Raw genomic sequence first — 17,714 nt, forward strand, 5'->3', positions numbered from 1 at the left:
GAGATCCTAAAAAACACTCAGTTACCAACCATAGCAAAGAAGCTTAGAAAATTAGTTCACATGAATAATCAGTAGCCAGTAAGTATAAAATGTTCTCATTGTATTTTTCCTTAGTTCCTATTACTGCCTCCATTCACTCCCCCACCCTATTCCAGGCCAAGTGTGAGGATTATGTTTTTTTTTATAAAACAGTATCCATAAATTATTACAATCAACTATTGTTCTCCCAAAAAGCAAATCTCAATATGAGAGGTGCTAGGGCAATCCCAAAAGGGGTAGAGAGAGTGAATGGTGAGTAATGAAGCCATTCATTCAGATCTGCAGGTACCAAACAAAATACACTTCACCTTCTCTGCTTGACTAATTACATTAAGATTAATAGATGTCCTTATAATTCTTCTACCTGTGACCATTGTGAAGTTAAACACAGTCACTAGGGATGTGAGGCAAATTATGTCCCCACCCATCCACTTAAAAGACACCTGTTGAGTATGTGACTGGTTTGGTGCTAGGATTCATAGCACACAGTTAAGTCACTTATGAAACTTGACTTTGGGGAAGTTAACCTTTAATAGAAAAAAAAATCATATGAATAGGTAGCAGATTTCAGTGTAATATACTAAGTGCTACATTAGAGAAAGAAATAGGAAGAAGACTGTATGGATAACAAGAAAGCAGATTTAGACAGGTTGGCCATAAGGAACCTCAAAGAAGAAATCACAGAAATGGATTTCGAAAAATGTGTGGGAGATAAATAGATGAATGAGCAAGGAAGAGCAGAGGAAGCAACACATTAAACATTAACATCATGAAGACACAGAACAGCTGAGGCTTTCTAGAAATGAGTAACATCAGTTCTGTTGAAGTGGCTGACGGGATATGAAAGAACGAAAAGAAATAAGGTGTATGAGGGAGACAGTTTTCAGATCCTGATGGACATTCTGAGCAAATTGAGGAGTTTGAAATTTATAGAAGAGGGTTTGAAACTAGGAAAAGACTTGTTATTCTACTTACTGTGTTTAAAATAATTATAAAGAAGCTTTTTAGCAGATGCTTTCCTGCTAATCAGTAAGAGGGAAGTGGACCAAACAATACATTTATAGAGGAACAAGCAATAAACACCAGGAGTCACAAAAGCACCAGAGACCTGCCAGAGCTCTCATTAGGGTTGTACCCTTGTACCTGACTCCACTTCTTACATGTTAACACACATTCATTCTGTTTTCTTCTTGGGAATCACACTACCTAAATTTAGGATGACTTAAAGTGGTTTCTCTGTTAAGAATCGCTATCAATGAGGGACCAAGCAGGAAGATGTCATCAGAAAAGTGATTTGTTTGTATTTGACAAAAAAGAAGCTGATGTTGACTAATAATATACCAAAACTTGAATATTAGATAGTGGGGTGAATTAAATTTTCAAAAGTGCAAAACAAAAACTCTTGAGCAGATGCTCAAAAATGAGGTAAAATGGATTCAATGAGAACTTTGAAAAGCAAACTTTTTCTGCTCCATTTCCTTTATTGGATAAACTTTTGGTAGAAAGGATTAAATGCATCAAATCTCTGTTGTCTGTACTGTGAAGTGGGAGTGTGTATTAGATATCTATAGCAATTGCTGGAAATTTAGTGTCTTGGTAGAAATTACTAGAAACTTAGCATCTTAAAGCAACAGAATGTGTTCTTTTACAGCTCTGCATGCCAGAAGTTTGGGTCTCCATGTGATGTGTTCCTTCCTAGAGGGCCCAGCAGAGAATCTGTGGCCTGTTTTTTGTTTTTTTGTTTTTTTCCAGTTTCTAGACCCTGCCCACATTCCTTTTTTTGTAGCTTGGTATGTACCAATATCTCCCTACATTAATGTCAGTTATTTAGCAAGCTTAACATCATCAAAATCTTAATTTCTCTGTACCACATAACCTAACAAATTCACCGGTTGTAGGGATCAAAATGTAAATATCTTTGAAGGGAACCATTGTTCTGCCTAACACAGCTGGTTTGTGGGATGGCACGTAGGGCGGCTCCTGCAGCATATGGTACATTAGAGATGCCTCTGAACCATGCAGCAGGGGAAGGATAAAGAAGGATACAGGTCTTCAGAGGTTGCTTCTGTGTCTATCACAAGATCACAGGTTCAACCGGGAGACTTTGCCACTCTCAGAAGAAATAGGAAGTAAATAAAGGAAAACATTTCAATGAGCAGCAAAAAATCAATGATGCAAACTGATCCAGGCCTGCTCCATTGATTCCCCCACTTTAACTGCTCATTGAGTCCGATCTGCATGTCATCTGAGATCATTTCCTTCCTTTTCTTTTTATTTACCTGCTGTGCACTCCCAACCTCATCAACACTCTTTTGGTCCTAATTGTGATTGCCAATTTTAGTTTCAACTGATCAACTTATTGACCCGAGAGTCAGCATTCCAACTGTTTTAAAATTCTCCCCGTAGTTTTTCTGCTCCTCCCAAAAGCTTTCAGAGCCTCCCTTCTCCATAGTACTTCCAATTCAATGTTTTCTTGAAATCTTCTTCCCAAAGGAACACAAATGAAGGGCTCTTTGTCTCCCAAATCACAATAACTAATGGAATTTTATTATAGCACAATTTGTTACTACAGGAGAATTTTTAACCAGATAAGCTTGTCTGCATGAGTTGTGAAATATTGAAATATTTCAATAGGTAGTTTCAAGCATAAAGCTTGAGAATGTGTTTTTAAAATGGCTGTATCATTAGAATAAATGCAGTTTCTCAATATCACTTCTGCAAAGAGAAAATAAATAGCGACCACGATATTTGCAACCTTTAAAAATTAATTATATTACTTAGGTAAATCTAAATGTTATGATTTGCCTCTATGCAAGAGGTAATTATATTACAGTTTTACTTCATACATGACTGGAGCTTTTACTTTGTTCATTTTAGACTTCCACACAAAATAATACATAGAAAAAAAATAATTACAAAATACCTCTATCACATAGGGCCAGTGTAATATTTCATTTTTTCCTCAAGACAACCCCATGTGTGAATTAGTTTCAGTATTGAACATTTGCATTTAGCATTTAGATATCAGTATCAACTATTTATTATGAGCTATTTTTTAACTTCTTGTTTACTTTAAAAAAATACTTGACATAATTTTTATGGGAAGAAAAAAACATCCATTCATTGATTTTTTTTCCAGTCTGATTTTTTTTTAACTTCTTGGTTTGTACATGTTATATGGAGAACAAAACACGGGCACTGCCTTCAAACTGCCATGTAAGATAATACTGTTACATTAAATTGAGCTTTTATGAACGGATCATAAAATAAACATCTTAAAGACAATATTAATATTTATTATAATACATATAGTCTACAACTTTATGGTCAATAATGAAAACCTCAAAGACATGAGTCCATCACTGGAAAGTGATTCTAAATTGATAAATGCTTCTCTCTTGTAGTACTCATGTCACACTTTATGGTTAGACCAATATAAAGTGTCTAACACATTTCATTAACATAAAAACAAAACAGAAGCATTGCTGTTTTGTGTAAACTTCCACAGTGACAAGAATTCATCTTCCTTCTCGTCATACAATGAAGACACTAAAGGCATTTCCAGAATATTGAATGTAGCAGTATTGTAGCAGATATTGAATGTAGATTTTAGGAAAGAAACCACAGTTTGATATTGGTGATCAGTAATCAGTGAAATTCATCTTCAAGAGTTAATTTGCCATTTATATAAATCCTTAGAAATCATTGGAGATTTTGGTTTGGAATTTTTACTGACCAACTTAAAATATTAACATATTGAAACCTAAATGATTTTTCTTCCTTGTAAGTATATATTTCAAAATTTGATTTTTTTGTTTTAAATTTTTCTGTGATGGTTTGAATGGCAATTTATTTGCCACATGTAATTTCTATTTTTTGAAGATGGATGTTGAATTGTAAAATATTTCTTAATCTCTGATTCTAATTCAAAAAGAAAAAAATAGTAAGTCTAAGTATAAAAATACACTTTTGTTCTCCCATCAAGAGGTTATAAGAATAATGAGACACTAATTCTGATAGTTTGAACTCCACTGGAATTTTATATAATTTCTGTGAGCACATATATGCATCTATGGGGAAAAGCAGTACTTTTAGCATTCATTACAATTTTAAACTCTATGAGCTGCAAAGCAAGTAATTTTTAATAAAAGAAAATCCATGAGATTAGAAGGAAAACCATGAAAGGTGTGATTATTGCAGTTGAAAAATAAACATGTGACAAAAATAAAGAATTATATCAATTTTCAGTTGAATATTTGATTGCCAGCTTGTGAAATAAATGTCCTTAGTCCTTTTCTTGATTTTAAATTCTTTTCATCACTGTTAGAATATTTTCTCATTCCAACACTTTCGTCCTCTCCTTCCACTCTGCTCCTTAAAAGTTCCTTGCCCTACACCACCTCTAAAAGTCAAAGGGAAGCTACATCTCTGAGGTGCATAAATTGATCACTCCTTAGCAGTCACCACACATTTTTCTGTTCTAGTGCAGTTTTCAGGTACCAACCAGAAGATCATGTTTGTCTGGATTCAGCAGGACTGCAAGAGACATTGCTTGCACAGACTCTACTGTATAGGATAATGCCACACTCAGAATGACAGTGGACTAAGCCAAAGGCAGTAAATGCTTCCTGAGATACATTCACAATTGCTATTTAACTGAATTTAGCCTAAGGTACAGAGAAAAGTTGCTGATGCTTTCAAACATGTTTAAACATTTTAATATTGTCATGGCATGTCACGCTGAACTAGAGCATGCCTAAGTATAAAAATGTAGTAAAATCCTGCAATTATAGGACCAGAATTTCCAGAGCTTTCTATGGTATCCTCTGCTTGAACTTCATAATTAAATGTACTTACATCTATGAAAATATTCTTTTGAAGAGTTATACATTCAATAGTACTGATTAACTTGTTACCCATAACAAGGAGACTTAAAAGAAGTAGAATATATTGTTTAGAGATCAAAGGCTGTTGTTCAGAGCACTTTATTTGTTGCAGATTGTATAATATAGCCATTATCATCTTAATGATTAGTTGCTGAGTCAATGAACTCTCTGCACTCTACAAACAAACTCAACTTAGGTGCTTCAAACAACAAAGATCTATTACTTCTCACATTTCTGTGGATGGACTATGTGACTTTTGTACTAGTTTTGCCTGGTTCACTCATGTGGCTGCATTCACGTGAGAGTTCACCGGGGGTAGACCCTGCTGGGACAGCTGAGTCGACCTCTCAGTGTTTCATCTTCAAAGAGACTAGATCATGCTTTCTCTCAGGATGGGGACTGCAGACGAAGCAAAAGCAGCTCAGTCTCTTAAGACCTGGTGTGGAAATGGCACACTATCTCCTCAGTCACATTCTAGTTGCAAAGCTAGCCCAGCTTCAAGGGGTGCAGAAATAGAATCTGTATCTTAACAGTAAAAGCAGTGATGTTACATTCCAAATGGTGGGTATAATGAGATTAGAGGTATTTCTGACATCAGCCACATTATTTACAACTTAAAACAATGACATTTATCCTGAATTCTGCATAGCTTGTATGCTGTCCCTTCCTTTTCCATGCTTGAAGGTTAGAATGCCTTTTAGGGATTTGCCCTAATTGTTACTGTCTTTCCTTGATTATTAACCCTTTTAGGAAGTTTATTGCTAATTTTTGACATATCTTTAAAATGGAGCTCTTTCTTTTTTTTTTTTTAAAGATTTATTTATTTATTTATACAAGCACTGGGTACAGTCAGAAGCGCGGAAGGGTGAGAGAATTCACCAGAGCCAGAGCGGGGAGCAGAGCAGGCAGAAGGACCGAAGCACACTGCTGAGGGGAGCAGCGGGCAGCAGGAGAGGTCTGCGCGCCATGCGGGACCCTCCTCCAGTGACCAGGAGCAGCCGGGGATGGAACCGGCGTTGCCGAGGCTGCGGGCAGCTTCGCAACCCAGCGCTCGACCGCTGCGCCACCAGGGAGGCCCAAAATGGAGCTCTTTCTAATGCTGTCTCCCATTCAGGCCAAGCAAGAAAGCAAGCACCCCAGTTTCTTCAGGGCAAATCCCTTTCCAGTGAAAATGATTAATTGTGAGGTTGATATGTTGAAGTTGTAAAGATAACTGCAAATAATAGAGTGTTTGCCCTTTCATTTTGAGTAAGCATAATGACCCATACTAAATAAATCTCTATCCAAGTCTAAATAAAGTGCTGGGATACCTGACACAGAGTAACCAAGATAAGGTGACCAATGCATTTTCCTAAGTAGATGGCAACACTGGTATATTGCAGACTCTGTCAGTCTAAATCCATTAATACTACTGGAAGGAAAAAACTCAAAATGCATGCCCTTGTGATTGATGGTTGGTATTAATTCCATAATAAGTTGTCTGAAACCCTGGGGGTAGTTATATCTCAAAATTCATAATCCTTCATGTGTTAGAAAAGTAATGTCATGCATATATCGTATATTATGTTAAGAATATAATATGTGATGGTGTCCTTAAGTAATCACAGTATTTCTGTAGTAGAGCTATGTGAGATAAGGTTGAAAAAAAATCTGGTATTGAAGGTCAGAATTATTGTGAATTTATGAGAAACAATACCCATTTCACTCATGGGAGATTTCACAGAGAAATGTCTAGCTCTACCACCTTCTATGGCTCCAGGGTCTTTGACTGCAACTGAGTGTACATCCACACTGCACCAGATACCACACTACAGGCTCCACATACATTGACTATTTATCCTTACAATAAATGGGGGAGCAGGTCTCAATATGTCACATTATGAAGAACTTGAAGTTCAGAGCAATTCTATCCAGTATCACACAGCTTCTATATGATGGGCCCAGAATCACACTCAGCAATGCTGGGATTCCACGCCCTCTGTTTTTTTGACAAATTCATTGCCCTTGATGGCACTCCCCCGGAGAGGTATAGATGAGTCTGATGCAAGGATTGGGTTGGAGAAGCAATTACTACCCTTTTCTTATTCTGTTGGGTGAAGGGATTCTATGATAAATTAGAATAGTCTTTAGAAATTTTAATTCCCTGGTTATAGTATTATGTAACAGCTATGTAATTATGAATTTCCCCTGCTTCCAGAAAATGTTCTGATATTTAGAGGATCACCAACTGCTTATTTGAGTTGGGGGCCTGAACCTTCTCCATTACCTGATAAGTGCTGCCTTTTTTTTTTTTTTTTAGATTTTTTTTTTTTATTATTTATTTATACAAGCACTGGGTACAGTCAGAAGCGCAGGAAGGTGAGAGAATTCACCAGAGCCGGAAAAGGGAACAGAACAGGCAGACTGACAAAATGCACTACTGAGGGGAGCAGCGGGCAGCAGGAGAGGTCTGCGCGCCATGTGGGTCCCTCGCCCCATGGCCGGTGCTCGAACCGGCGCTGCAGAGGCTGTGTACAGCTTCGCAACCCAGCGCTCAACCACTGCTCCACCAGGGGAGGCCCAGTGCTGTCTTTTTAACCTCCCTAAATTCTCCAGTCAAAAAAAATTGGGATCCCTGGGTTATTTATGTAAAAAAGGCAAGTTCAATTTAGTGTGTGCCTTTTGGCATTCATCTCCACACAGCTTGGTTTTATTGAGTGTAATTATATTTTTCCAATAAAGATTTATTTAATTATTTGTTCTCAGTTTTATTATATAAGGCAAAAATATGCCATTTCCTGACAGCTACTTTAAAACAAAGCGCTTGATTTAATATCTTGAGTAAAAGAAATATTTTCATTTGGACTAAGGTAAGAGTAATGTTAATATTTGTTAGAAAACCATTGCTGATTATCTTTCATTTTTCTTTATCCATTTGTGAAGACTTTTCAAGTCCGTCTAGAGTTTAGAGAATACTGCAATTTTCCATTTATAGAATCTTATCAAGTAATAATAAGAATAAGATAGTACTTGATTTTAAAGAAAAAATTGTAGGGATGATTGGGCATTTATGATATCTAAACATTGGCTAATAATTCATATGTCTCAGAAGGGCAGGAAATTAAGCAATTTGTATATTAAGCAAATAATACATATAACTTTAAGTATCTGAGCTTTATTTAAACAAAGACAAGGAAAAATTCATTGGAAATATGTCAAAAGCAAATTGAACTTTTTGTATCTTCTATTAGGAAACAGAAAAGTCCTTATATCTTCTGCTCCAAGCCTAGCCAGAATTCTTGCAGAATGCACAACTCAGAGTATCAAAATCCTTAACTGATACACAGCTATCTTCAAGAGCCTTTCAGAGCCTTCCCATAGTAATGCCTCTAATGGTTTCTGAATTGTATAGGATAGCCTTTGAAAACCTGAAATCTTTCTAAATCTGAGCTTTCCTTATTATTTCTAATGATTTCATGGATTGTGTGTATCACTTCTTGTTGCGATGGTTGTAGCAGCAACTTCCCACCTGTCAACGTGGCCTGCTAAAATCCAATATTTTTTTTTTAAAGATTTATTTATCTATTTATACAAGCATTGGGTATAGTCAGAAGCTCAGGAGGGTGAGAGAATTCACCAGAGCCAGAGCAGGGAACAGAACAGGCAGACTGACGAGAAATACACTGCTGAGGGGAGCAGCGGGAGGCAGGAGAGGTCTGTCGTGCCATGTGGGACCCTCGCCGGCCACCAGGGATCAAACCGGTGATGCAGAGGCTGAGGGCAGCTTCGCAGCCCAGCGCTCAACCACTGAACCACCAGGGGAGGCCCTAAAACCCAATATATTTTATAGAGAAAGAACTCAACTTATTAAATTAGTCATAATTTCAGTAAAAGAAGTGTATATACTCTAGATGATGCATAATTCAGGGAGCTTACACCATTTTTGTTTTTGCATTATACAAAAATTTGTCATTTTGTGGCATCTAAATCCTGTGACTTTTTTTTTCCCCCTTTAGAGACTCTTCCTTTTTCTTGTGACTACTCATAGCAGTAATTAACCTCTAAATAAACCAGCTGTTACATTTTGAGAAGGAGCAGTATGGTGTAACCTGAAACATTAAATTGAAAGTCAAAATAATGTTCTCTGGCCTCAGTTTCTCCACAGGCCAGACACCCTCATTGCTTTGATATCCCTTTACAGTGTGATAAGCAAAAGGAGGAATGAAATGTGGAAAAGTACAGTATATGTTATAAGCTGTTCTAACACCGTTTGCTATTGTGATGGGTTAAACCTGTGTACTCTTTTTTTTTAAGATTTATTTATACAAGGATTGGGGTACAGTCAGAGGTGTGGGAGGGTGAGAGAATTCACCAGAGACAAAGCGGGGAGCAGAACAGGAAGACGGGCCAAAGACACTGCTGAGGGGAGCAGTGGGCGTGGCAGGAGAGGTCTGCTGCACCATGTGGGATTCTCCCTGGACACCGGGATCGAACCCGTGCTGCAGAGGCTGTGGACAGCTTCATGACACGGAGCTCAACCCGCTGCGCCACTGGGGAGGTCCTAAACCTGTGTACTCTTGAAAGCAAAGATATCTTTATGTTTGAGAAAGTACTTTAACTTTGTGAAATGATGCAGTGATTCTAGTAAATAGCATAACTAGGTAAGGCTGGAGAGATCTGCATGTATTCCCCCAAAACAAGAATGAATACCATTTCTATTAACAATCTACTCAAATTTGATATCATTGTTGGGGACAGTTTAAAAATAACACATCTAAAGAATCGACTATTAGATAACATGGCTAAAAGAGAATATCTCAATATTGAATATTTTACTATTTTTATTGACTTTCTCAATACTGACAAGAATTGCGATAAGCTGTTTTCCATCTTCACTTGGATCAAAATTAAAGGATCAGGACTAAACCACAGCAAAAAATAGTACTCTTAGGTGTTAGAAAACCCACACCCTCTATGATATACTGAAAAGTCTAAGAAAAGTTACTAGTTCTAAGATCTATCACTATACTCCGATAAGAGATAGGTTATTTTAAGCATATCTCTTTTGTAAAAGGGAGAATTATATTAAATGATTTTCTAAGATCATATATACGGGCATGTGTATAACTTTATACAGTTTAAAAATGTATAATATATACCTGCATAAATAAATTAAGAAAATACATAAGCACAAAAAAGTACAAATCTACTCATGCCTTCCCTTAATAAATTGCATCATAACACAAATTGCATTTGTTAATCATTGGCATTTCTTTTGAGGATTCATTTGAGTCATCAAGATAGTAAGTTTTGATTGCTCATGATGAATCTCTTATAGCCTTTCTTGATTATTTTCTAAATTTGATGACAAACACTGCAACATGTCTTAGCCAATTAGGCTTGTCAACTTACTTACACTGTGGTCCCCAATCAAGTGTTTGACTTTGGAAATGACAGGAGATCCTTATTAAAAGTCATGCTTCTTGGGTAGAGATGTGGCAGCTCACATGTGGCTGATGACAGAGAAGACAAGCTGCCTTTCGTTAAATGCAGTAAGAGGAAGGAAATCAATTTTAGCAGGAAATTATCCTAACGATGGTAAAAGCTAAGGGATAGAACAGAAGAGCCTCTCACTTGTGTTGATTGGAAATTGAGTCAACTTAAATGAATATAATTTCTTACAAACTGTAGGAAGTTCAGGACATAATTGAAGCAAAAAGAATGTCAATGTACCTTTATGATCTGTTTCTCCATCACCAACAATGGTGTGAGTGAGGGGGAATGGAGTGAATTTTAAGCTGGAAACACAAATTCATCCCTGAAAAACAGCTACCAGTATAAATCATTGTGTAAATAAATATGTTGCATAAGACCTAATTAAATGTAGATTGATTGAAACAATTTTGGATTATTTTTGCAGGGAATGACAACCAAATTCATAAAGAATATTTCTATTTAAGTAACTAAATTCCTGATTCTTTTCCTTTGTGTACATCATATGCCCTCTCATAAGACAAAAAGAAGAGTTTGAACTTGGTAAAGCAGTGAAGAAAAAGACTTTTAAAGTAAAAAGTAGATCTGATCTTATAACTTTGCATTTCTATAAGGGTTTTTTCCTGAAGTATCTGCATCAGCTTTAAATAACCAAAGTATCTCAAATAGGAAATATTCCCTTCAAATTCACAGCTTGTTCATTTAAACTAACTAGATTACAAAACCATTCATAAAATTTGTCAAGTTTGATTCTTTAAATACATCTAAATTAAGTGTTCGAGAGACAGAAAATTTAGCATAAAAATGAATAGAAAGTGCTTTTTCTTTTGATGATAAAATTAATAGGTTCTGCCCACTTAGAAATCAAATAGCAGCATGTGCAAATACAATAAATAATTATATTTGCATTTTACCTTTGGGAAATAGAAAAGTAATTCTAGAGTTCCTGTGAAGAACACTGACATTTCTTTGTGAACTCTGAGAACACAGCACAGAAATCCCAGGTCACAATGGTTCAAAAATCAATGAGCTGACAAATGTCAATATTTCAGTCCTCCATCATTGAAGGAAAGTGACATGCAATATTGGAGAACTATGATGTAGGAGATTTAGCAGAATAAAACTTCTAAAATATCCTATACAAAGGATAACTTAAACAGGTATCTAATAAATTACAGGGGATGGAGAATTGCATATGCAAATCTCATTGATTACACTTGTGAAAATATTTGCAGATGTCAAAATTTGTCAGTCTTTTAAGTTCAAGCCTTATAATAAAGTTATATATGTATGATATAAATGAGAGTGCAATCATAGAATATTCTTTTGTTTGGCAATGAAATAAACTTTAAAACACACTGAATGAAATCCTAGAGATAATTGTCTTAAATCTGTTGAAGGACAGCAGGTTTTTCTCTCATTCTATCTCAAAAAAAAAGCATGAAAAAATATTTTAATAGTAAGAAAATACATAATCAGTCTTCAAAGACAGACACATATAGTCATTTTAAAAACACATACAGGCATTTCTTAATTGCTATCTATTTCTTGAGTCCTACAAACTCTCTAGATATGATTTAGCTTTATAGAAATAGAAGACATTTCCATTTCACTTGGCAACACCTTTAATTAGGAGTATGTGTTATTCCATCAAAACCTGAGGAGCTTGGTGGTATTTACCTAATACATTGAATTTCACATAATATTTCCACTGAGAAAACACATTGGTAAATATATTTTTCTGTGAATACTCAAGGAATTATTCTACAATACATATTAGGTCATTTGACATGGTGGGGGGAAGGGACAACATGGGTTAGGGTGGGGTAGGTGGTCATAGTGCTCACCATAACCTACTTGTACTTGCATTTTTACTTTTTACCATTTAATGTGTTGTCATTTTATGTTCCACTTATGAGTCATGCTGATGTTTTAGAATGTATTTTAAATATAAGGTTTTGCATATCTGCACTCCATGAATAATGTATCAGCAGGAAGGAATCCAATTGGCAAAAGTACATGTTTTCTGGGATAATTTATAAATACAACAAATTATCTATTTGGATTTAATAACTTTTCTCATGCATGTAGAAAAGTTTATACCCATGCAAATATATATATATATATACATACTTTATTTCTCCTTGAGAATATACACATATACTTGTCCTATTAAAATAAAGATGTACCTGTCTGTCCTGCACATTTGAATGGCCTGTTTGTCCATTGCTCTCTTTCTATAGTTTTAGACATTTTGCAAAACCTTATCTTTAATTGATATTAAATGAAAATTGCTCTGTGGGTATATGTGCGATAGGGTGTTAAAAAGAAATGGTACTACTATATATAAAATACATAAAATATATATGTATAATATATATTTAAAATAGATTTTTTTTTCACCCCTTCCAATTTCATCCATATCAGGAAAGCCTATGAGAAGTGTCCACCTTTAATGGTTTCTTTTCCTTGAATTTCAGATTCAAGGCCTCTTCCAGATGTCGCCCTGACTGGGAAGTGTACCCGTGAGTGTGATGAATATGGCCATTCGGACTCCTGCTGGATGCCGGTCCGCACTTCTCCAGAGAGGAAGAAGAGCCAGCCCAAACTTTCCACTTTCATGCCTGTTGATGAACGAGGAAGCCAGGAAAAGCTGGCCAATGGCGAGGCTGCCATCATGGGTGACCGCAACAGAAATCTTCTGAACAAAAAGTTGACCTCATCTTATGAGACCTTCAGTGCAGCTAGTTTCAGCAAAAATGAGGAAGCCAACCCTGAGGATATTCCCCTTACAAAAACAGGGGAATACAAGCCATCTCCTGTCAATACTCTCACTAGAAGAGAAGTTTACCTGTAGGCTAAAGGAGCAACAGCAAAGTTCTTTTCATGAATGAGAAGGATAATAAGGGGGAAAACTTATAAAGCAAACCGTTTAATCAAAAAGAGGGGGCTACCAAAGAGACAAAGCTTTGCCTGCCACTTCTGCCTCCAGATCAGGCCTTTAGTGATACTGTTAGCCTGATTGTAATGTACATGTAGAAACCATCCTTGTTACTTGCATGTCTAACCTCCTCACGGATTCCCAACACCTACTATCCCTCTTCCTCAACCCCCTCCAACCAACCAAGCAACAAGATGGTTGCAAGTTTCCTTCATGGTAAAAAGCCTGATTAGCAGAACACAACACACTCTCATGATCCCTAATTGAAGCATGAGTTTAGTCACTTTGATTTAGTTTGAGTGTCATCTGGCTGGTCAATAAAAGCAGATCAGGGAGAATCTATTTTAGACATGTCATCAGAATATAATCACCATGAAAGACAATCCCTCAAAACTGATAGAGTCCTTCTAAAAGTACAGACCTTACACAGATGGACTCTATTAAGAAGTATTTTGGGAAGATAACAGCTTTAATATTCTTCAAAGATTGAAAGCAAAATTATACCAGTTGGACATTAGAGTCCCAAGTTAGCATATGTGTTCTTTTCAAGTCAGAAGCATCAACTTCAATTCCATACATTCACTGAGTATTCTTAGCATACACAAACTTGATCACATGTATCAATTACAATAATTATACCTTGTAAAAATTATATATATATTTTCAGAATAGCATCACTATTATCAACTAACTGGAACAATTGTGTCATTAAAAGGCCAAAGATCATAAGGCAGATCAGGGAAATCATGAAGTAGATTTGGTCTTGACAGGAAAATCCATTAAGCAACAAAAGTAAACAAATCCATGCATATACAAAAACATTCAAAACTAGTTTGTTTTACATTGTCTCTCTAACCAGAAAATATGCTTTTATTTTAAAATAAATTTTATTTTTAAGCTCAGAAAATTAAAAAAAATAATGAGGCCTATTTTGGGTATTATAATAGGCAATTCATTGAGTTTTGAGTTCAGTTTCAAAAAATATCGTCAGGGAAGTTTCCACTTTTCAAAATGGTATTTGTAGGTAGGCAGGGACAGAAAGATGTGTCAGCATATAGACTTATAATTTAAAGTCCACTATTATTCCTTTAGAATCCACATTTCAAATTGCCAATTACTTATTTTACTTGTTCTATGCACATTTCCATATAACACAAGTGCATTAATTTTGAATCCTGTGCAACATAGAACTATTTCAAGACTTGTGATAATGAAAGAAGGTGACAGTGTGTCACTAATATGATTTGAGCATTATTTAATATGTCTTAAAATACAGCCACTGTGGACATGAAAGAAATGAGCTCCGGGCAGTGATACGTCTTAGCATGTACATCTCAAAATTGGAAAATATGCAGGTTTTTTAGTGTAATAAAAAGAAACAGAATATGCAGATTCTGATTCACTTGCTCTATAGAGGGTGATATAATACAATTGGAAATTGAGCTGGGACATTCAGACAAATATGACAATCCAAGGACAGAATAGGGGGTAGCAGGTGATGATAGCAAACATTCTTATTCCTGAACGTTTGTAACCTGGTCGGGAAGGCATAGCCTTGATGGCTCTCTAATAAGCTATAGAAACAATGTAGCTTTGGGTAGTTTCATGCTTTGCAGAATTTCTTAGACTATTAGGTGAAGAAGCCTGGATTACAGGTTGTTAATTCACTCTAGGTCATCAAAATGCTTATCTTTGAAAACCACTTCTCTGTTTGATAGGGACTTTTGGAGTCATTTCCTTATGCTCTTTCTTAAATGGCGTTTTCATTTTGATGTTAGTTTATGTATAATAGTTAGGATGAAAAAAGATATGTAATTGAAATAAAAACATTGGAGTAAAATATCATAATTAAACATGCTTATGTTTGATTATAATTTACACGATGGAAAGATGCAATTCTAGTACTTTGTTAGGAAACTGCATTAAAGCAGTTCTGCCTTGTATAATCTGTAAGTACCTATTAAGACAAAATACTTCTAAAGATACTTATGAAATGTATACATATTTTTTCTTGCACGTTACAAAGGAAATATTCAATTGCATAACACAGATGTTCAACAAAATTTTTAATGCATTTTTCTTTTCTTTCACGAGACACTTGAAACCATTAGATAGCACATTTCACTCTATCTTAAAAACCCTTCTGTTGTCTATAAAGCTAATACGGGTCATTTTGGACCTCCAAATTAATTGGATCCACATTCCCCAATGATGTTTGCACCATATTCAAGACAGCCACACCATTGTCATTTAATTTGTGAGCCTCTCTTTAGAACTAAAATGGGTGTGAAAGAATAAAATTCAGTGTACTGTAAGTATTCGCAGTAATTCTAGTAGAATTAGCTATCATAACATGTTTATTATATAATGAGCTGGCATGACACAGAAATATATTTTGTGTTTGTATGACTTTTATTTTGAATAGGTTAAATCTGGTGCCACTCCATATATAGAGTGCTTTTGAAAAAAAAATCAATAAAAAGAAATAAAAAAAATAAATGAGTGAATGCAAAATAAGCAACTGTGCCTTTTATACCTGTTGTTATGGTAAAAAAACGGTTGTTGGGTTTGGACAATGAGGGGAAATGGGCTATTCCCAACTTTTTTGATCCTGTATATGTATCCATGTTTATTTTCTGAAAATAATAAATAATATATTAAAAATTTGCCTTCTGACAAACTCAGATAATGGACCAGTCTTAAATATTATTCATTCATAAGAAAAAAAAACTAAGGTAGTAATATGGACTGCACAATTCTGACTAGAAGACTAAAGCATTTCTTGTAATCCTAATATGGATATCAGGGGTGAAATCAGTCCATTTTGCAGGTAAAATATTGATTTAGAATTTCTGTTCTTCATTTCTTTTTTGTCATTTTTCTTTTAGCTGCTGTTTCATTTTGGTTGTACAATATATAAGCCATCCTTGTTTTCTGTACACTAGAATCTCAAGTGAACTTTGCATGCATTATACATTAGGACACATTTATAAATCAATGAGTAACTATATAAATTAATGTGTATTAAAACGTCTATAGCTTCAGTCAAAAATCTAATACTCATTCTGAACCTCCAGATATCATTTCTATATGGTTTCTGACTGGCCTGCTGCCTGAGTTTCAGAAAACAAGGGAGGCATTATTTTTATGGAAAGAGGAACTAAGATGGTACTGAAGATGTCTCACTGAAAGGCTACCCTAGGAAGCTGTCTTAGAGGAAAATAAAATAAGAAATACAGCATAGAAGAAATGTGCAAGAATTAAGCAGCCATCCTGAAATAAATCATGAGAAATCTGAAAAACTAAGTAGTTTTAGGTATATTGCATCGGTGATAAATACACAATGGGTCTTTAAGGGGGAAAAAATGAAACGATCATAAATATCTTAAAACTTGTTAGTTGTGACCCTGGCAAAGGTAATTTTAACATCTGGAGGAAGTCATCCTTTTTTTCTGCTACCTAGGGTTTACTTTCAGATGACTTTTCCTACATTTTAAAGCACTTGCATTCAGTGTGGTACGATCTGTTTGTAATGTTAATCATTGACTATTGTTCTGCTACTTGGATGTTGATAGTGAAGCAGAGAACAATTTATCATCGTTTATTATGAGTCACTATGCACGCAACTATGCTAAACATGGCGAAATGTATTAAACACTCGTCCAACTATTTATGAAATACTTTACATAATTTAATTTGCTTTTGTACAGTTTTATGTAAATAAATTGCTTGTCATTTTTGTCTCTGCAAATTAAAATATAACATGGTCAAATGGTTTCACACTTGTAAGTGTACTTCTCTGTGACAAGTAATTCAGATTTGATTGCACATGAAGTGAATGGATGCATGTACCAGTTTGATTTAAAATGGTTTGATTTATACTAAATTAGGATAAAGTAAAGAAGATAATGCCTTAGTAATTGTTGAGTGAGGGACCACCATGCATAACTGTCATATACATTCTTTTATCAAAGAATATAACTTGGATTCTACATTTTTATCAAAATGATTCCCGAGACAGTTGTCTTGTGGTTTGTAGCTCTTAAAGTGTACAGAACTTCTCATCATTCATGTAATGACTGATTTTTTTCATGGATTATCTGTAGAAATTTCATTTTTCATACAGAATTAATTTTAAGTCTACCTTTATAAAGGAAATTTTTTGTATTTCTAATCTAAAGTAATGACAAAAAAAAAGTTAGAGACGCAAAAAACATTAGCAACTTATGTGATATTCAGAGCAAACACTGGAAGCAAAAAATATAATTTTTCTTATTAGTTTTTAGTTGACTTATATTTTTTCAATTATTATCTTTATTTTTAAACTATTCCATTCACTGTTATCAGATTACACTCTTAACCTTAATAGTTATCTT

The 17,714-nt window shown here is 35.1% G+C and overlaps 1 protein-coding gene across 3 annotated transcripts in view; it reads left to right on the plus strand.

The window, feature by feature from the left end:
- Window positions 1–17,108, plus strand: part of PCDH7 (protocadherin 7) — a 410,012-nt gene extending 392,904 nt beyond the window's left edge. For 2 of the 3 annotated variants that reach the window (XM_054688314.1, XM_054688315.1), the window contains exon 3: window positions 12,878–17,108. In XM_054688314.1, coding sequence (XP_054544289.1) covers window positions 12,878–13,254 — 377 coding nt within the window. In that variant the 3' untranslated portion in view covers window positions 13,255–17,108. The remainder of the gene's footprint in view (window positions 1–12,877) is intronic. The other variant, XM_054688316.1, reaches the window with a different exon arrangement.
- Window positions 17,109–17,714: the final 606 nt, after the last annotated feature.

The sequence above is a fragment of the Talpa occidentalis genome, unplaced genomic scaffold, assembly GCF_014898055.3.
Source record: "Talpa occidentalis isolate TD23 unplaced genomic scaffold, MPIMG_talOcc4v2.1 talOcc4.6, whole genome shotgun sequence".
NCBI lineage: Eukaryota > Metazoa > Chordata > Mammalia > Eulipotyphla > Talpidae > Talpa > Talpa occidentalis.